Here is a 22151-nt window from a genome sequence, read left to right on the forward strand (position 1 = left end):
GAGGTTGGGTTTTTTCTTACTTATTTGGATAAAACAGAGTTTTGTATTTTTCCAAATACAGTCTCTAGTAATTTGGGATTTTTTAATGCTCTCTGTATCAGGTAAAATTCTTTTAAAAAGTACAATAAAAAAGTATTTATCATTGCCTAGGAACAGGTTTTCTGTATTCCCAGGTATTTCAAACGTAACTTATCAAAGGCAGAAAAAGCTTGACACTAAAATTAATTTGAATAATATAGTGTGGAGTTTTCCTGCCCTCCATCCCCCTGGCTAAGACAAGACTTGTTTTTAAACAGGGAAAAAATCTCACTGGTTGTGGTGAAACTAAGTATATTAAAAATACTAAGAGGGAATTCTAACACCTTGAGTCCAACAGTAAAAATGACAATTTAGATCTGTTAATCCACATAGTTTCTGCCATAAACTACAAATGGATTTAGCACCAGGTCAGAACGATCCTTGCCGCCTTCTAGAAGATGATGAGAAAGGATGCCAGGTAAACAAGCAGGAGCAAATGGAAGGGAGTAAAAACTGCTACACTGACCACTGTATTGCATAAGCACTTTAAATACTTACCCAGAGATATGTTCAAAATAGCCCCAAGTGTGCCCTGCCACAGCAGCAAGACACAGATCACCAGTCCCTCCCAGCAGAGCAGCAGCAGCAAAGCAGGGCAGCGACTGACTGAGCTTGCTGGGACACAAGTGACCTGACGACCTGTGTCAGACAGACCAAGGGCCCTGGTCCTGCCAGAGGTGCCTGACGAGCAGGACCTCACCTGTGTGAGAAGCTGTGAGCCTGTGCAGACTCTTAAGATGAGGCTGCTTGCTTTAAATATGACACGTTGCACGGGAGCTCAGCAGGGCAAAGGCGCCCTGCCCTGCCTTCTGAGCCCTGCAGCTTGTGCAGGACTTCAGAACTACTGCTCTTAAACTGATTTGGTTGTTCATCCCGTAGTCACCGATGATTCTTTTCTATTATTACACTTTTACACTTATTCATGCTTCTGCTATGAAATGGCAGGGAGAAAAAACAACAGAAAAGAGAATAAGAGTGAGAACATACATATATATATATATATATATCGTGCAAGAGTTTCTCCTCTTTTCCACACTCTCATCCAGAATAATTATTTTCCTTTAAAATTTCAATTAAATTACTTTAAGTAACATAATAAAATAACTTTTTTCAATTTATTAACTATGCATAGAATTATTCAGGTTCACTTCATACCAAACAATAAAATCTCATTTGACAACCACACCCCTGCTGCCTTCAATAAAAAATATTATAGTCTCCCCATCCCACCTGCATTAGATTAATTAGTACAAGTTAAATATTTCCATCTACATATTACTAGTGTTTATACTTGTGCTTCACAAATTTCTTATGAAAACACAAATCTCAGGTTTCAAAGAGACCATGACCCACAAAGACTCACTTAAGATTTTTGGAGCTTTGGACAATGCCTGGCACAACAGTCCTTCAGGTTGCAGGCAAGGAGTAAGAAAAGGTGGAGGCCTTGCCTTGAGCTTTGACCCAGAGATGCAGAAAGCTCAAAATGTTATTCCTGTGATCTTCTGTCACATTTTTTCCTGGGTCATTACTGAACACCAGGTGTGCTTTTACATATGACACCTGAACAGCTCTCACTGACCTAAAATGTTTTGTAGCCCTATTCTAAGGTAAGAAAGGGTTGGGGTGCCCAGCAGTAAGAAAAATGCAAGAATTATCCTTGCACAACTTAGTTTTACCTATTGACACGTCAAGCTGCTCTCAGGATGACAACTGTCTTCTGCTCCCTCCACCTCACTTCAATGCAAGATTTCATGCAACCTCCACTAGATTTTGGCCTCTACTCAAAGTCTTACTGCAGCTTAAGAAAGGAGACCCAAGAAGAATTAAGGAAGGAAAAAGAGACACATCAGGATCAATCCTTCAAAAATCCACAGAAAAACCACTGGAAGATTCAACATAAAAGTTGCAAAAGACAAAAAAAAATCTCTTTATTCTTACACTGTTTGGGAATTCACTGCCTACTTATGAAAATAGATAGAACTGCAACAATAACTCATTTTCTATTTGCAAATCTATTATCTTTTTTTTAAAAAGTTGCTCATTAATAATGACTTGTATTTATCTAGAAATCACAGTTGAAATGACTACTTACTGCAACTCCAACTTAAGAGTTAAATGCAAGTAAATAAAAAAAATTATTATGTCCAAATATGTTTACATACAAATATTTCAAGAATGGCCTCCTGGTCAAGTGGAAATACGTAAATAAATGCCATTCAATAATTGTGTTCTACATGGAAAAACAACCATTTTAGTCCTTTTTGAAAATGTCCAATCCAGGGTCAAACAAAAGTGATATTTGTATCTGCGTATGTAATTATGTCTTTATGAATGACATACTAATAATCTTTCCCCCTCTACCCATGTGTTGTGTAAGATCAAGAAAACCCATTAGCAAGCCATGCTAATATAGTATCAGGAATCTATAAAAACTAAAATTACAGAAATCAATCCAAACAAGTAAGCTTCAGTCATTGTCAAATAGTCCAATAGACTAAATAACTATAAAAGCTACAGTATAAAGCTAAAGTTTACTAGTGTTTAATACAATTTCAGAAGTTCAATATTAACACAACAAATTATTAAGTTTGTTTTGTACTACCATGAACTGATTCTACAGCCAGTATATCTCCCTCTTTCTGGTTTTATTAGCACATGAAAATCATCAAGCTCTACATTCTTCTGCAGTTACTCCATGAAAAATTTCTTATTAGCAGTGCCATATTTAACCAGCATTTCATACTCTGGCATTCTAGAGGTTATACCTCTGCTTCTAGAGGCAGAATCTAAAAAGTTAGTGTCCAAAATAATCAACAGGAAATTCAGTACAAAGTGACCAAGTGATGAAGCTGACTAGGAATCTTGTTAGTTCCATAATATTTTTATAATCTTTCAAACATTTCTGCACCTTTTTTGCTTATTAATAGCACTTGATACAGGAATATCAAAAAGAAAATACAGGGACTATACAGTACATGTCACAGGATAAAATGAAACCTAACAAATCAGCAAATTTAGCTTTCTAATCATGTTTTTGTTCTAGTTGACAAGAAAAATTCATTACTAGTTGGATTCTTCATCACCTGGTGCTCAGTTACATTTCAGCTTCACATCCTGAAAGACTGGTTGACTAAGGAGACATATTCCACAATAAATCAATGTCTTTTGCTAGCTTGGCCCACAAGTTTTCTCTGAAGGATAATATATTCCAGTTTCTGCAGAACTGGAATGCAGCTAAGAATGCAGGAGTCACTGTACTTAGGAAATCCCAAACAAAGTCAAAGTGAACAACCCGGGCTTCCAAATAACTGTAATCTGATAGGAAAGAAAAACAGAGTATTGAAAGACATCTGCTTGAATTATTCTCCAAAACTGGGCCCAGCTCTCTACATCACCACATAAGAATTTGCTCATGGCCAGGAATACCAATCCTAAATCATGCACCTCATGCGAATTAATAGCCTTCCTCGCTGGAAAAGGAACAATTTTATGATTTTCAGAGAATCACTGTCCTCCTTTTCACTAAAGACATGCCTCCTGGTAAACTTCATCATGTTAATGCAATGACTACATAAAATTAGGCTTGTCCAGTTTCTAAGCCAAAAGGGAACCAGACACACAGGCACTGCCATGGTACAACAATGTTTCACAGCATCCCAATGGCAGCCACAGTGGAGCTGCAGCGTACACATGAATGGGAACCTAATCTCCTGCCTAATCTCTAACATGACAGTAGTTACAAGCACCAGAGTCATATATATACAGCTGTTTCCACTGCTGCTGGTGAATCTCTGCTACAAAGTTTGCTAGTTTAGGCAAAGCTCCCACTTCAATGCACTTGGAGCAAAATTTCAAAGCAGCCTCCTGAAAAAGTGACTTGCCAAGGACTATATCACCTTTCCTACATTTTCCGATTCCTGTCAAATATTTACAGCTAGTATTATCTGCTTTCCTAACAACAAATCCCCAGCTTTGCAAGCCAGAACACTACTGTGTTGCTGTCTATCAATTGCTGCATGCAGCAACCCTCTTCAGCAGGAAGTTTCTTGAGTGCTCTCCAGATTGATAGGAACTCGGGCTTGTTTATGCTTAAAGAGATTTGACAGCTTCTAACAGCCACTTAAACTTTGATGTCCCATGGAAGCCCCCCAGCCTATTTTTGAAGCATCTGTTTCTAAAATTTCTGGAGTTAGTAGTGCCAAGAAGAAGCGAGGCCTTATTAACACCAGATTGGCTCCCTACCACACTAGAACTTGCCAAGTGCTTTCCAACAAAGCTACAAGATAACTTTATGGACTTTTGTGCTTCTGAGGCATCCTTGAAGCCTCCAACTGTGGCCAAGAGAAAAGTCTGTAAGAGAACTCAAGACCTCACTCACCAATTCTGAGCACGTAACAGTATCGCGATTTACCAAAAAAAAAAAAAAAAAGTAAAAAAGTCTTAATCTTGAGTCTGTGGTCAAGCTTGCAGAATTCCATACAAAACCCAGTAGTGCTGCACTTAATAATATAATTAAAATCCACTATGAACAGGAAACAGTGAGCTGATTAGCAAACATATGTTGCCCACACATAACATTCAAACCTCTGAATTTGGTGCCCACTTAAATGAGTATTTTACCCTTGAACCTTACAATGGTGGAGCTAAGATACCTAACATCATAAATCAGCACCACTTATAAATTTGACTGGCAGAATCTTTTTTCCTGTTGGAATAGAATTACTTGGAGTATGAATGTTAAGAGCATTCATAAAGCCACAAAATAAAATTTCAAGAGACTATTACTTAAAAATTAAAATCCTAGAAATTTTTACCCTTTTCCAACATTAACTGCAAGCACCTTCTCTATTTATTTTTGGTTTGAGACGGACAAAATTTTAAGATTGCTTTATCTCTAGGGATTCCCAATATTATTATCCTTGTAATTTAAAGGATGAGTGCTACTTATGTAAGAGTGATATGATCAAGACCATCATCAGTGGGGTGAGCAAGACTAGCCCCTGCATACAGTACAGCATAATTTTAGCCCTATTTTATTCATGCTGTATTCACATAAAGGTAGAAGCCTTTCTCCTGAATCACTTGCTAGCATCAGTCTCCTGGGACAGGGTGACGTGCACTGGCCATTGCCACAGTTAGGGATTTGGGATCACACCCTACGCCTGCAATACACCTTTTACATGCATTTTCAGGCAATTTACTCATCACTTTGTACCCCAGCTATTCCTCTTTACAACACAATATATCACTCTTCCTCTCCCTTTGCCTGTTCCAAGCCCAGACAGTAAGATCATGAAAGCAGGAGACTATCCTTAATGAAGAAAACCTTGTTAATTCCCTGATAATCAGGAAAAAGTGCTTATAGCACATCATAATTTTTGAATGGTTTGCAAACAAGAATAGAGGTTAATCCATTTCCAGACTACTTCCTGCTTTACCAGAAAGTGAGGGAAAACCTTTTACAGTTCACAACTTACACCCAAAAGTGTCCAAGTCAAGTGAATCCATGTATTGTGTATCACCAACCACAGCCCTCATCCACATCAAAATCCCTTCTGGTCCCTGCAGCTCTCCCCTTCCACCCCAGCACAGCCTACCAGTCCTCCATCCTCTCTGCAATGCTCTCCCATTTCTCCCATGCTCCTTACCCACAGTTCTTCAAAGCTCTCCCTATAGGAAGTACTCGTATCTCATCAGTGCTCCTCTCCCAACTCCACCTCAAAATAACCCATCTCCCTCCCACTTGCATGGCTTTGACCCACAGCTGAGAGAGAGGCAGCACAGCTGTGGCTGTCTCCAAGTATGTGTTTCCTGTCTGGCCAGCTGAAATGAGGATGCTTTACAGACACCACCTTCACTGCTGGCAAATTAAACAAATGGTGTGGGGTGCTGCACAAGGCTGTGTGTTGCACAAACCTGATTTAGAAGGTACTTAGTAAATTAAAAATCCTTCTGCCACAGAAGTCAAAATGTGTTACAGCCAACGTTGGTAAAAGCAAGACATTCAGGCAAAGCACATTTCACTGAGATTTCTGACCATGTCAAAGATAACCAGAAGAAAGGCATTCCTTTTTTAAGGATAACATCCCATCTATTCCAAATGTTGAGCTGAGGTTTCTATTCTTAAACGATAGAAGTCTGATTATGTAATGTCTTAATTTTTGTCACTGTTGTCACAATAAAATTATGACTTCCAGGAGATCATCTTTGACAACTGGTCACATTAGGGCTTAGTTAAAATTTTTGTTCTTACATCTGACACATCTGCCCCCAAATTCCACTACTACTTCACCCACTTTTCCATTTGTCTTGAGGAAAAATGTTCTTCCTGAAGAGAATTTCAAACCTGTAGGTCTTCAGAAACTGCAGAAATATTAAGAACAGTTTTTTTAATTATTATCTTATCCTGTCTCCAACCTTTTGATTACGCTAGGTTAAGAGCAGTTGGTATCTGACAAGGGTTGTGGGTGAGGTTTTTTGTATGGTGAGGTTTCTTTGGTTGTGGATTTTTAAAAATATTTTTTCTCCAAACAAAATTTATCAGCTTATGTGGAGATTACAGTTCAGGTGAGAGTCTCCAAGCTATCCTGCCAAAACACACACACCTTGAGAAAAGTAGCATTGTACAGAGCAGCTTTGTAAATTCTCAAAATCACCATCAGGCAGTACTGTAATGTGAGGCTTTTCTTCATGCATCACTGCTCATGGCAAAATCAAGTCACACATTGCAGAAACAGTCACTCATTTTGCAAAGTTAACTTTAACTGGTCTCATATGACAAACTGTTCATGAAAAAGCCAAAATCTAAGTTACTGGGGGAAAAAAGAAATAATATTCAATGTAATAAAATTATCTTTTCTATCAGTCAGCTCAGTTCCTTCACATCATCCACTGTGACTGAATTATTAACATGTCCTAAAAAAAAGAACTATTAGCAATCCCACAATTTACATTCTCCACTCATTCTAAACAAATATGGGTAATTACATTTAGGGAATATTTAAATCCAGGTGTTAGAAGAAAAAATCAAAATGTAATTATTTTGTGCCACCTGTTCCCTGTACATTTAACAGGAATTTTATAAATAGTTTGAAGGCACAACTCTGTGGTTCTGCTTTGAACTCCTGTGTGATGCCACTAGCTATTTTCTTAAAAATCCACATCAGAATAACTATGCAACATTAACCAACAGGCAAATGTTCATGGTATTTAGCAGAGCTATTAAATTCTTGTGTAAATACTTGTCATTTTAACTATAAGATGCTGAAAAGATTAACTATCCAAAGTTTACAAAAGTAGCCAAAGACTGTATCTCTGGGAGATGACTGTAAATAATGCAGATAGTTGTTGCTTTCAAAGTACTTCCTCTTCTGTAGAAAATAAACAGTTGGAAGCTTTCAATATTGCTACAATTCAAGTAACCCATCAGGATTTGAGGCCATTTGAAACGGGAATCAGATCCACCGCTGAACGAGAGGGGAATAAGGGGGAGGGACAGAGGAAGGGAGTGTGGTGTCTTACATGACATCTCTTAGGCACACTAAAAATATTTTAACTAGATGTATAAGAGATTAATTTGACAATGAAATGTACCATTGATTAAAACTTAAACCTTTGACTCTTTTCAACAACGTGCTTAAATGAGAGACAAACCTTCCGCATGCTGCAACACGAGAAAGACGGACTCCTCGGAGATGATGTACTTGTGCAGACACACCATGTTGGGCACACAGCGGGGGATGATGGTCGTTCTGCTCCTGCTGTACTCACTACTTTTCCTTAGACCCTGACAGAGAACAAAAAGGTCAGTTGTACCCTCAGTTGCCTTTGGAGCCTGCTGTGCTCTGTGTTTATCAACCAAACTAATCTATCCGAGTTACTCTGGGCTTCAGAGAAACCACTCATCTGCTGCTCTATGCCCCTCGGTCCCCCGAGGCTGTGCTGATGGCATCTGGCGCATTTCCAGAGAACAGAAGATGGCACAAAGCTGCCATTAAAATCAATTACATGGGTCAATGTTTTTATTAGAATCTCTCTCAAACTAAGTCATCAGGATGACACTCAGTTATTTCCCTGTGACCTTTTTTTTAAATTTTATTTTTGTGTGTGACCAAAAGACACTATTAAAAAAATTCAATTCAAATTCTAAAGACAAAAGAATGCCTTAGTGTTACAGGTAATCCTCACATTTCCATTTTACTTTACTAAAGACAACAACCACCACAACAAAAAGCAAAGGAAAGGATTAGTCTCCTTGAGAGGCAATGATTTTTGGGAGGTAACACAGAGATGAAGTTGCCAGAAGTGAAAAAATTGACGTGGGAGGGTGAAAGGGAGGGGGGAGAAAAAGAGAAAAAAAATTATGTCAATAGTGTGACCTATTACAATATTGATAAACATAGGCAGTTAAATGGGAAATTCAATGTTACTCTATCTGCCAGTAGATAATGTGAGGTTCTAATATAAAATATTCACAAATAAACCTTTCTGAGGAACAAAGGGGTTTGCTGTATCCTGCACATACTTCAGAAAAACAATTTCAAAGGCCAGATGCACAAAGTTAAGGCAGGGTTGTAAGCCAAATCCAAAGCAAAGTTACAAAATGTTAACGACTAATTAGAGCTTCATGTTTGGGATACAGTTTTTTTCAGCCCTTCCTGCCATCAGCAGTGGAATTCATGTCAAGGGGAGCCTGAAATAATGACCACAATAACAGTACTCATAACTAAACTAATTCTCGGCATCACAGATGCTCTGAGCATATTGGGATCTTGATCTGAACACTTTCTGAAACATAAAAGAGTAATGGGAAAAATTTTATTCTGACCAATTAACTATTCACTAATTCAATTGGTTAGTAACATTAAACTCAGTTTTCACAGCCTACTGATGTAAAACATAAGGAAACAATTTTGAATAAGCCCAGTCATACATTTCATCCAGAATCCACTTCGGCCAAGACCATACTCTTCAGCTAAAGAAGACCAAACACAAAGCACAATGGATGTACTTGGGTTAAGAAGATTTTTCACCTTCATCAGCAGCCTGCACGTGTCCTGAGCCACTAGGGCTTTACAGATGTTTTATGCAGCACACTAAATCTCTGATTCTTTATCAAAGCCTGCTAAGGTGTTGGCTGCAATAACCAGTGGCAACTCAAGTGACTAAACCAGCACATCCGAGCACTAGGGATGTTACAGAAAAAGGAAGGGAATGCAACTGAATACCGGCAAAAAGAATTCCAGTGCCCTTAATAGGGATATATGTATTACCATAACAATATATTGCAGGCATAACTCTATATAGTACATACAAATTGAGCTTTGTGTGGTGGTGTAATTTAGGAGGCCATATAATAAAAGATTATTAATAAATAATAAAAGATTTTACTCACCTTCAATATAAAAGTCTGCTGTGTTCTAGTGTCCATTACAAGCAAAACCTAAGCAAAAAGTATTCAGATAAATATTTAAGATTCATATGAGTAAGCTAACAAAATATAGATCTTAAATCTAATGTTGAATATTCTTAAAAAGAAAGGGTTATAAGCAATGATTTTAAAAAAAATAAATAAATTAAACCCCTGCAGCACACAGCCTTGATAACCACGGTTTTTTCCTAGGAAAGAAATATGACTGAGGCTATAGATCTCTAGTATTAATGTAACAACAACAACAAAAAAGAGGATTTACTTAGGGAGAAAATTGTGGATGGGTTTGCTGCAGAGACGAGAACACCTACAGCTGCAAATAGCATCTCTGTTAGCAGTGCATCACCTCTACTGAAAGCACTTTAAACACGGCAATGAGAGAAGCACTAAACAGCAACTACACTCTTAGCAATCTGCATTTGTTTATGCGTTGAAAACAAAACAAACAAAAATATCTATGTGTATATACATTTAGGAAACCGCATCTTTAGAAAGCTGGAACCCTCCACATCTCCATCTTCAAATCACCCTGGTCAGGAATTAATTGTTTTCAAACTCTGAGAACACAGATGTGCTTGAAAAGCACCAGCTGCAAGACAGCCACACGAGCAGCACAAGCATGAGCTCAACCCTCCTCTAGGAACAAGAACAAGAGTCTGTGCTCACTGTTTATTTACAACATACATTGTAAACTTCCAGTATAAATATTCACATACAGTTATACTAAAATATTTAGGCTGCAAAATCAAACTTCTAAAGGGCTTCCACTGCCAGCACTGGCGTTACCAAACTCTGAGTTTAAAAGATAAGATGAAGCAACTCCAAGTCAACAGACAAGGTGCAGTGCAGCCCAAGACAGCTCACATCAAAAAAAGACTTCTTGCAGAGGAATGACACGTCAGGAGTAACAGGGTGTTGGATTCACCAGGTCACAGAAGGGCAACACAACACACAGTCTCCCTTATCTCCCTGTTGTGTGGGGCAGCAATGCAGCCATGCCCTGCTATCTCTGAAAGGGTGATGTCTACCAGGCTGAAATGCTGACTTTCCTCACACCAAGGGAACTGTGGGAACATCTGTCCCACGCAGTGCCCACAGCAAGGTGAGGTGGAGACGTGCCAAAGGCCCGGCAGTTGGGCCAGAAGGGAGCTCTCCAGGGGAAGGGCTGTGCTGGCTTCCTCGCAGGTAGGGGCTTTGCCCTTTGGGATGGCCACATTTCAAACACTGCCCTCCATCTCTCCCTATTGCATCTCAAGCAAGAGATGAAGAACTGAAGTCTTTTCTAAGCATTTCTCTCTCATCAAATTTCACCAACAGAAATAAAGTCACAGACACCTCCATCTCAAAGATCTCTTCTTTTACTAGAGCTGCACGCAATTTTAAAATCTGGTTTATATCTTCTCACAAAAAAACCCCAAAACCAAAACCAATCAACCAAACAAAAACAAACACACACCCCCAAACATACCAAAAAAAACCAAACAAAAAGTACAACCACCACAACTAAACCAAACCAAACAAATAAAAAAGCCAAAACAAAAAAATCCAAACAGAACTTGGTGTTACTGAGATTTTTTGACAAAGGAATGACATACAGCTTCCATGTCAAGGGCATGGTAGGGAAAGACAGATATTCCCAGACCACTGAATTTGCCTAACAACTCTTCAGGCCTCTTACCTGGGTCTTCCAGTAAGAGTGAAAAACAGTTAAATAAGTAACTGTACAACTGGTTTTGTTATTCTTGCTTAACCAAAAGATGTAAAATTAAAATTAAAAAAAAAAAAAAAAAAAAAAAAAACACACCAACCAACCAAAGAAAACCAACAGAACAAGAGAAAAGTAAAATCCACTTCACAAGAGGTACCAAAATAAGATGAAAATGGGTTGGAAACATCTATGTGTTTATAGTCACTTTCCTTCCTCTTCTCCCAAGTTTGTTTGTACCTACACTGTTCACATTGAGGCAATAAATACGAGAACATATGTGATTTTTTTTTAAATGTGCCCTTTGACTGTCAATATCTCCCAAACAGGTGTTGGTTAAATGATTATAAATTGGCCTCTGGATACACCTCTTCAACTGAGCCGTACAGGACTGGCGATAATATAATTAGACCTAAAAACATCAGGCTGGTGAATGCTTTCCATCTGTTTGGCAATAATGTTTAGTCAACAATAGTCTTTAAAAGAAGCACCTTCAACTTCAGTTCTTAAAGTTATTTATAGGGCCATTCTTAACACACCAGCACTCTTGCTAACAAGAGCTTTAGCCACTTGGAAATTATTAGCCATACGGCTGTATATGAAAAGGAATAGCAGCATTTAACATCTGTATCTCTCCAGATTTACAAGCATCAACCTCATTTGAAGTCATTTCTTAATGAACAGTTCCATGGTCTGTATTAATATGATAGTTGCATGCACAAAGATCATAAGAAGCCAAACATTTTTTTAATACCAACAGTAGGCCAATCAGTAATGAAGCTGTCAGCATAAAGGACAGAATAATAGCTTCTTTAACCCTCAAACAGGATTTGTTCATTTGTAGAGTAGAAGACACCAATTTAAAAACTGCTCATGGGTTTGCTCACCTTTATAAAGACAAAAATCTAATTTGGTACTAATTTGATACAATTGTCTTTCCAATAAAAGGCTCCTAAAGCCATCTTTTATTCCATGATAAAACAACTGCTATAACTAAAACTGTCATGAAATAATTACCTTTGATAGCATAGCTTATTGCACAAATACAATTAATGTATTCCTCCCTTTCATTTTTCATACTTGCTTATCAGCACTGTATTAGCATATGGTGCAACAGAACAGATTACTGAGCCCTCGCCCTATAAGACGACATATAGAATGAGGACCAGTAACGCGAACAAAGCAGACAACAGGTCCCTTTAGGGCTGGCTTCATCTGCTGTTATATTACAACATCAAAATGGATGTAGCAGCTACAGTTTTATAACTCTAATAACAACAACTGGTATCAGTATGCCTTTGAGGTTAACTACCTAGCTGGACTAGGTTAGACATACCCAGTCTAACTAACCAGGTTCTTTTCTTCTGCTTCCCATCAAGCACCATACCTTCCCCAAGTGACTAACATCTCATCTACAGCTCCACTTCATTTCATGGCCAATTATTTCTTTGTTGATTCAATGTCAACCTTTCTGCAAGACTGTTTCTCTCAAAAGGGATGCCAAGAAGCCCCAGGAAGAGCCATAAAAGTAACTTTAGAAATTCTTCTAGTGATGTTCCATTTGGCCCTGGCAGACTGTGGACTTTACATGGACCTACCAAGTCAAAAACCTGCTTCAGGGGAAAGCAGCCTGCATGCATATTACAAAGACGTGGTTTAACCAGATTCTTTCAGATAATTAAAGGACTACATGAATGAACAAACTGCTATCAGAAAACTGACATTTCAGAAAGGGATAAGTCCAGGAAAGAGGGGGTCACAAGTATATTTGATTGACTTTTATCATGCATCCAGAGCAGAGGAAGGTCAGCAGCTCTTGGATGCACTGCCAGGCTGCTGCAGAAGGGCATACCTGTAAGCCTGCCACTGACCCAGATGCCAACTCACTCTCCTCACCTCATGCTTTACAGCCAATTTCTAGATAGTGGTGCAACAACTCTTTCCTGTTGGCATTCCTTCACACTTCTCTCCCACTGCAAAAGGGGGTGCTTCAGTAATTCTTTTTCTAAAATTTCTTTTTAAAATGTAAAGTGACAAGTTTCCACACTAGTGGTACAGTGGGACAAAATGGAATTCCACAGAGCATTCCCTATGACATAACTCTTATTCTCCAGAGTAGATCACACAGAGATGCTGGGATTAGACCAGGTTGCTTCTAGCTCATATAAACTGATGGAACCTCTTTCACCAATGATGACCACGGAGTAACTTGTAATATTTGATATCTCCTAACAGTGAGCTGTCGGCTGTAACATTCAGCATTCTATCTCAGAGAGGAGGGAGAATGCACAGCAGAGCATTCCTGGCCACTTAGCAAACTACACTGGGACACAAAAAGAGACAAGGCAAAATCCTATTTGTAACAGTAATGTATGAACAGAGACAAGGTCTACATATCACACTGGCTTTCATGGTACTGTTGCTTATTCTTTCCTAGTTTTTTGCATTGATGACGACTTCAGCATGGTCAAAAACTCTGACATGCAAAAAGCAATGACCACAAATAAATACCTAATGTAAACAAGTGTCTTCAGCAGCACAGACATCCCTAATTTTGTACAAGCCCTTGAGCTCTCGGGTACATCCCAAAATACAAGTGAACACAGCAGCACTGCATGACAGCATCTCAGTAAAGTGGCAGATAGCAATACCCCTCCATGATGCCAAATAGGATTTTCTACTGGTGAATTCCTTTTTTTTTAACTAAGTCAAGGGTTAATTCCAATGCTGACAGCAGCTACTTAAAAAAATTAGCTTCTTAGATTTGATTTACAGCGTATCCAACAGCTTAGTGGAAAATAAATTAAATTCAATTCAATATAGTAGGTACAATTAATTGGAGAAAAATAAAATAAAACCTGCCTGGTAAATAACCATAGTCTAGCTTTAAGAAAACAGTTAATTTTAGGATCCTTTAAATGCACAGAAATTAGCAAATGTTTCAGTATGCTAATTTTTTTTAATTAAAAGATATTTCTGCAGTAAAAGCTCTTTCATATGCACTACTGATTCTTCATCAAACGTTAAGTTTCCAACTTAACACCAGTATAGCCGGTGGCAGCCTGAAGGTTTACCATCTGCTGCCACCCAAAGTCACGGTGGCCACCTTCAGAACATATGCATCAAAGCCCTGAGATAAGAGACTGAAGGAATACTGCAGAAGTCAGCATAAGGGGAAGCACAGACCCAGAGGCAGGCAACAGGCAAGTCACCAGGAAAAAAGAACATGGTGAACCATTAGTTACCCTACCGAGCAGCCAACCAAGGTCGCGGGGGACGGCTCTGGAAGAACTGAGGGCTGCTCTAACTGCACTGCTCTCCTGTGGGTGGCTTTAACATAAACACATAAATCCTGTCACGCTGCAGACATTTGCTTCCCCAGCTCCTCTTTCATTTCTGGGATTTTTTTCCCCTTCCTTCTCCCTGTCCAGCATCTCATACTGGTTTTTTTCTTGCCTCCAGTCTTTCAGGACATAGTTCAGAACATACTTGTGCTTTTTATTTACTTCATCAGTTTTTAACACTAATCAAAACAAACACATTAACACATTTGCTTGCAAAAATGTAACTTTAAGTTCACTGACACAATTGAAAAATAGCTCATGACTGATCAAAGAAAATTGAATAGGATCTCTTACTGCAGTACCAGACAACAGAAAGATTTTGAAGACAAACCAGAGCTAAGGGATTACTTTAAAACCAGCTCCATTTTGTTATTAAATTGCCACTCTACACTGAAAACACATCATGTAATAATGTCACCAGTGGGCCATCTATTAATTCTGGTCATTATCTGCTAAACAAATGTACTTTTATCACAGGATAGATACTCTAACAGAAGTCCTACAAACTTGAATCTGTATCAGATGATCATCTATGATTTTTTTCTTGCATTTACCCCACCAGTTGGAAAATCCAGTTACAGGTTGTGACAGACAACACGGAACGAGACAAGCTGTCCACCTGATCCTAGGGGTGAGTATTTGAGACCGCAAGAAAACCTCAGCAGGGTCTGGCACACAGCTGGTGCTGCTCTCAGGACACAGTTGCAGTGATGAGGCAGAAGAAGGGGTGCAATTCACTCTCCTCAACTGTGCTGGCTGTCACAAGGCTACCAGGATTAAAAGATCTGCTTAGCACAGATTTATTCTTGTCACTTTTCAGATTACACCACCCAGACTCTCACTCATCTCCCTCTGTCGTTACAAAAAGAGATTACATTTGGCTAATATGTATGGAAAATGTGATTATTGCTTATCCTTGTACCTGTGCAATATGAATTATCTTCAGTTTGCAATTACTCCTCCTTTCAAACCATTATTCTAAGGAACTTATAGCTCGTGTATTCTATGACTTGTAATAATAGTGTACTTATAAGACAAATGGTGCAGCTTTAAATAATGAAAATGCTAAGAAAGAAGCATATATTCAAATTCAAATTTTTAAATATTTTAAGTTGGTTGGTAGCAAAGAGGAAGGTCCATTTTCTTAGAGCAAAATAAAAACTGGCCAATAAATTAAAAATGGTGAAATATTAACCTAGAAAATATACCTGGCAGGTTTTACTAGAGAATGCATTTTAGAATATGAAATGCCACTGACATCGTACTAAGCAATTTTGTAACAGTTATGAAGATAAACTTAAAATAATTTTGATTTAAAAGAAAATATCTCTACAAATTATTTCTTTCTGGAGGCCAAAAGATACATATAGTTTGGCCTGCACAGGAACATCCAATATTTTAATTTCTATTTTCTAAAGGCAAGGGCAAAATTTGTGTTACTCTATCAAATCTTAAGACTGTTTTATGTCAGATGAAATAAAACATTCACTAAAGCCAAAAGAAATTTTAGTGAGACAAACAAGAAGGAAGCTAGGGTTATACCAACAAATACTCAGAAACATTCAGATTAGTATAAATGGAACGATTTCAGGAAAACAAGCGGCAGGTGTTTGAGGGCAGGGAAGAAGGGACAGGACTCTTACTAGCTGGCAGAGAGACTGTGTTTTAAAGTTCAGTAAGCTTTGTTACGTGGGGCTTGAAACCTGACTGCAGTTAGGAATAATCCCACAGCAGCAGGGAAAAGAAGTTAGTGAGCCAAGAAATCAGTTTTGCCGATAACTCCGTAGTTGATTTGATTTTGTAGGACTTGGCAAATCACTTAAGAAACGACAAGGTTATCAAAACAGAAAACCAGCTCTTATAAGTTTATTCGTATGAATAGTTACTATTATTACTCAGTTTCAGATTTTCAACCATTTTTTCCACTGCTATTTTCCATTATGCCGTGTTTGTAAGTTTATTACAGCTCCCTTCCCCCCACACCTCTCATGCACACACAGCCACTCATTCAAACCCATAAGATGATCTAAAGATGCTTGGTAGAGTGCACCCAAGAGCCAGGTGAGAGAAAACATCTGCTACAGTCAACTCAGGTTCACAGCTGCAACAGTCTTTAATCTCACCTCAAAAGGCCAAATATTTAAGTTTCTGACAAATACTAACAGAACATAGTTACCTACATCCTATGTTATTCTTGCACAATACACATGCTGCCTTAAGAAGAGCCTGTTTCTCCCACCCTCTGATTAAATTCTATTAAAGCTAGCCATAACCTGTTTGAATTCAAATATGGGTCTGCACACTATGCACGTGAAGCTGACATACATGCTAAATACTTCTGCTTTTTGGCAGTGCCACTCATCAAGCAGAAAAGCAGTAATCACACTTTATAAATAATTAATAATACTGAGTTAGTTTTTCTGCATGTTTTTAAAGTCGATTCACCAAAATGTACAACCACCAGAATTATGACTTCTGAAGATAGTACAAACAGCCACAAAGAAAATCTATACTCAAGATTAACAGAATTGCTTCCAGTTATTAAAAAAAAGTTATCTACCCACAGAATCCTTTTCAGAAACTCCCAAAAGAATTTTAGCAAGGCCCTGAGGAGAGTATTTTATTTTTTAAGGTTTCATAATAAAGCTTGACAAATAGTGTATTGAACAACAAGCTCAAATGTACAGACATCTGTGGAAGAACTGATCACAGTCACACCAGTGCCAGTACGGACAGTGTGGCTTCATGGGGGACCAGGGGAGGGGATAGAAAAGACATAAAAGACAGTCATTGGTTACAGAGGCATAGTTATTACTTAATGCACTCTGCTTTCAAGATGAATCTTTAAACTGAATGAATCTAAATAACAGAGGGTTCTAAAGAATAAGAAATTGGGTTTGAAACAGCATTGTGAAGGTATCCAGCAGCACCATAACAAAGTCGTTTCTTTAGGGGCCAGTTGTAGCTTCAAAGGAAAGATTTGCCTAGGGCAGAAACTCAGCACAGAATCTGCAACCTTGATTTTTAATTAGGCAAATTCTGAAAGCAAAACTCTCTCCTATTCCAAAAAGAAGTTTTCTGCTTTAAGGTACATGAACTGATAAAATAATTGATCATTCTTGGTTGGTGATAACAGCAGCTAAAATATTTAGTTATTAGTTTGTTTTCAGTGCTGTACCTCTGTTAACACTAATGAGAGCTTTGCTGCCCAATCTGCAGCACCTCAGATTCCACAACGTTTGCAGGACAAAAGCCACCTTTATCATTACATTAAACCTTTATTTTCAGAAACCTACTCACAGGTAGACTCTTAACATAATAAACATATAAAATACCTGCAAACACCACCTCGTTAAGTTTTGACACCATGAAGTGAGCAAACACAGCAGCAGCAGAATTCAAGAAAACTGCTTTTCTCAAGCAAAGTGTAGGTTCTCTTTGGTCTACTAAAATAGTCAGATTTATACCACAGCCTTTGCAGGAGAACTGAAGCAGAAGGATGGGAGGCAAGGCGCGGATATGGTCATTCTTCTCCAAATTTTCACAATAATTTAAGGAGTTTAATAATCCTAAAATCTCTAACTCCCTCGGATTTAACAGAAAAGGGTCAACACAACAAAACTTATTAAGGTGACAAGAAAGGTGAAAGGGTAGACAAGGAAAGAAAGATTGCACATTGGGAATAAACTAGGCTAAAATTAAATATCTAATCATTCTGCCTGGTCTAAAACAGGTTGAAAAACCCAGAGTTTCAGGTTGCAACAAGCATTTTGTCTGTGAAAATGAAGCCAACTCAAAACACTTCAAGAGGCTTCAAAAAAAAAGAACAAAGAGAGACATTACTCTAAGGGAAGGCACTGAACCTTTCAGCATTTGATGGAGGGAAGGTTAACAGTTGGTTTTCTCGAGGCAGCACTGTAGCAGGCAGACACCACTCTGGGCTTCAGCAGTGGGAGAAAAAGTCTGCAAAGCAACCAACACCATTTCTTAACACAGTGTGTTTGAGCCAGTCTTGCCCAGGATTAGGCAAGCCAGCAGTTACAATCCCAGTGGCTCATTACTATCCACACACCCATGTTCTGCTGAAACCAAAGCAGCTATCTCAGGGTTAGAATAGGAGAGTATTTTCAGGCAAAACTCTGCGTGATGCTGAATCAGTTACAGCCGCGTGCCCAAAAGCAAGGCATCTTCAATGCTGGCCACAAAAATCAAAATCCATTTTCAAGAACAAGCATGCTATGTCATCTACTTGGCTCCAGTAAGTATACTTACACATTGATTTGGATTTCTCCATGATGTGAGCTTTAGGGCATATGCAGGCAGAGAAGAAGGCAAATAACAGTGATGGTGAGGAAGGAAGCGAGATGGTGCTTGAAACCAAAGGCAGGGGCATCATCTCCATCACACAGACACACATGCACACTTTTGCTTCATATTCACGAGCATTTTGTGTATGCATTATCAAACCAAATAGAACATGCTCTGGACATCTGGGCTTAGATCAGTTTTTCATTTGGCTCACAACATTATAAACACCTAGAAATATAAGGAAAAAAGGCAGCATACTCAGAATAAGATTAAGTTTGTGACAAGGAGAATGTGGAAGCAGGAACGCAGAGTACAAAGACACCTGAAAGAATTTCCCTTTTCCATACAATAATTAAACATGAACTCTGAGCCCTATGATATTGTTTGCACACAAGCACACCAGCTGTATCCACAGGCCTTTTGCTCCTCACACACATCTCTGACACTACAGATCTTTTATTTTGTCATCTTTAGAAGCCTGATTCTTCCCAACTCTGCTTCAAAGATCTGGACACGTTTAGCTCACACCTGGAACACTTACTGAAACTCTGCTCAGAGAGATCTAAGGAGACCTGGTACAACCAAGAACTGCAAAAGCTTCATTGTGATCAAGAATCTTCTCCAGTAGATGTTCATCATTCTTATACAACAACAGAGATACTGAGAAGGTCTTTCATAATCCATTTCCAGTACTTCTGCAGGCTTACATTGTCAGACTAATTCACAAAATCCATGCCTACTGCATCCATTTAATGGCTACTAATTTAGCTAGCACCTACTAATGCAACAGATAGGTGGTCTTTCCAACCTGTCTCTGATATGTATACAGAGTGAAATACAGGCTAAATTCTGTACTTACGACTGAGGAAAGAAGATACAATGAATATGAAGTCAGAGCTGAGAAAACCTTGTGTGCTATAAAAGCAACCATAATACCTAAGGTATATAGCCCTCTGAGGAGAAATTATCAACTTATACACACAATTACAACAAAACAAGCAAAGAAAACCAAAAATCAGTCCCAATAGCTAGGGTCAGTCCAACAAGAAAAAGAAACCAAGAAATACAGACCTTAAGAGATAAGCTACAGGTTTTCTGATGCAAGTTACAAATGCACCACCATCTCACACACAAACCACGGACCACATTAGGAACTATCAAAAGGCAAAAGGGACTTGCCACAGCAAAAAGGAAACAAGCCATTACGGTCTGCCTTAGCCACTGTCACATTGCTGAATAATAATACATCATCTTAAAAGTATTTGGTAAGGTAATGCTAATCAGTGTTATCAAAAAGATGCAACAATTCTTCTGGTCTCTTAATTAGGCTTGCAAAAACTCCGTATGGTCCTTTACTGTTTACAGAGGGGTATTATCCTGGGATTTTGGAAGACATTATTTGCATGACTCAAAAATAAGCTTGGCTTCATTGCTGAATCTCTGTCTTGGTAATACATTTCAATTCCAAATTCTCAGGGAAGGAGAACAGTTGTATGTGTCCCCAGTCCCCATTTCAAGTAAGAGTTCAAAAGTAGGAATTTCTATCCTCCTGTATTTTAAGTATCCACCAGACTGTTCAACTGAAAAAACATCAACTCGTCCTTACCCCAGTATTGTAACTATGACTTCATTTTTGAAAAACAGGCCTCATCCTATTGAATGCCACCAAACATGTACCTTATCCTTTAGCTCAAATACATTTTGCATGACCTTACATGAATTGCTTAGATAAAAGCCTTTTTTTTCTTCTACTTTTGTTATTTTAAAGTGCAGATGCATTTGAGTCATTTTCCCCTTTTGTTTCATATCCTTAAGATCCACAGCTTCAAAGACAAAATGTCAGCATGCAGTCGATTTATGACTGAATTCTTGAAGAGACACTGAAGAATTACCTTGTCAATCACCCCAAGGACTCTGAAGGTCTTCAGTTCCTCGGCAGGGCTCCTTAGGTTCCAAGAGGGCCTTGAACTTAGTGATCCTGGAGGCTAATGGAAGATATCAAAGATTATACATCAATCAGGGTGGTACTTGAAGGAAGACTGCCTGCTGAAGCAAATGCCAGGCCGAAGGAAACTAAATTTATCATAAAATCACAGAGAGTGAAGATGAAAGGAGAAGTTTTCTGTTTGTCCTTAGTGGGGGGAAAAAAAAAACAACTTGCAAGTAAATAAAAGTCGAGATAACAGTGAAAACAAAAATTTAAAAAACAAAAAAATAATGAATTTTTATATTTGCTATGCTTAATGGAACCTGGCAATTGATTACTCGGTTCTTACCACATCATAATAATCAATCAAAGCCTTACAGGTATTCTGGGTACAAAATAATTCAGAGATCACTGAGGAGGAGAAAGCAAATTAGAGGCTTTTAAAGTCTGAAGAACATAAAATATAGAATTATAAACAGGGTTCTCTTGCTCTCTGGTGAGCTTTGTGAAATCCATTTAATAATAAGGTGCACAACAGAAATTATTCCTAAAACTGCCTTAGAAAAAGGTAGCTAGCTACATATCATTAATCTAGAAATTAACACCACAGCAAGAAAATTGGCATGTGCTAACTATTCAAGTAGTTAATATGCTAAAAGGCATGGATTTTTGTCCATGCTATGTTTTGCAGTTTTTCAGAGCAAACTCAAAGCTTGCATCTCCAAGGCAGGAACAGCATTTCAAATGGAAGTCTTCTGGGACAAAGACCAACCTCTTAAGCATCCCATGTACCTCTGGCATGTTAACAATCATTTTCAGAAGTTTCTGGTTGCCAACTGAGAGAATTCATTAGATCTTCCTCCAAAAATTCAACATGCAGCTTCTACTAGAACCTCTTCCTCACAAATAAGTTAATTTCATTTGCAGAGCTGTTGAATGCCAAACTCCTTTTAAGCATAACCTGGCCTCCCCAAATACATTTCTATCACACAAAGGTGGAAAGGAAGAGGAAGGTGAAACTCCTTGATTTTTAGGTTTCTAAGACGTAAAAGTTGTTTACTTAATTTGTCAGCATCCTGAGACAATATGTAACAGTTATGTCACATTGGAAAATGGCTGGTAAGCAATTATGCTGTGGATGAAATGCTTAATTATCAGGGAAAATGAAAATTTCTCACTTGTGATCATAAACTCCAAGATGCTGAACTAGGCAGTACCATTTGTTCCCCCCCTAGTTTTTCCCCTCTGACATCCTTACTGCAGTATCCTCAAAGGCCAAAGCCTTTCCCAAAACTGAGCCCCTTTGTGTTGCCAGTCAATAACCTCTCCTTCCAAATTCCTTCCTAAAACTCAGTACCT

The 22151-nt window shown here is 38.4% G+C and overlaps 1 protein-coding gene across 6 annotated transcripts in view; it reads right to left on the reverse strand.

Moving 5' to 3' along the window:
* Nucleotides 1–22151, reverse strand: part of RPS6KC1 (ribosomal protein S6 kinase C1) — an 82988-nt gene that overhangs the window by 20960 nt on the left and 39877 nt on the right. For 5 of the 6 annotated variants that reach the window (XM_008932936.3, XM_018085218.2, XM_018085217.1 and 2 more), the window contains 3 exons: nt 20758–20850; nt 9473–9520; nt 7732–7864 (listed from right to left, as the gene is read on the reverse strand). In XM_008932936.3, coding sequence (XP_008931184.1) covers nt 7732–7864; nt 9473–9520; nt 20758–20850 — 274 coding nt within the window. The remainder of the gene's footprint in view (nt 1–7731; nt 7865–9472; nt 9521–20757; nt 20851–22151) is intronic. The other variant, XM_029965054.1, reaches the window with a different exon arrangement.

The sequence above is a fragment of the Manacus vitellinus genome, unplaced genomic scaffold, assembly GCF_001715985.3.
Source record: "Manacus vitellinus isolate BGI_N305 unplaced genomic scaffold, ASM171598v3 scaffold_8_pilon, whole genome shotgun sequence".
Taxonomy (NCBI): Eukaryota; Metazoa; Chordata; class Aves; order Passeriformes; family Pipridae; genus Manacus; species Manacus vitellinus.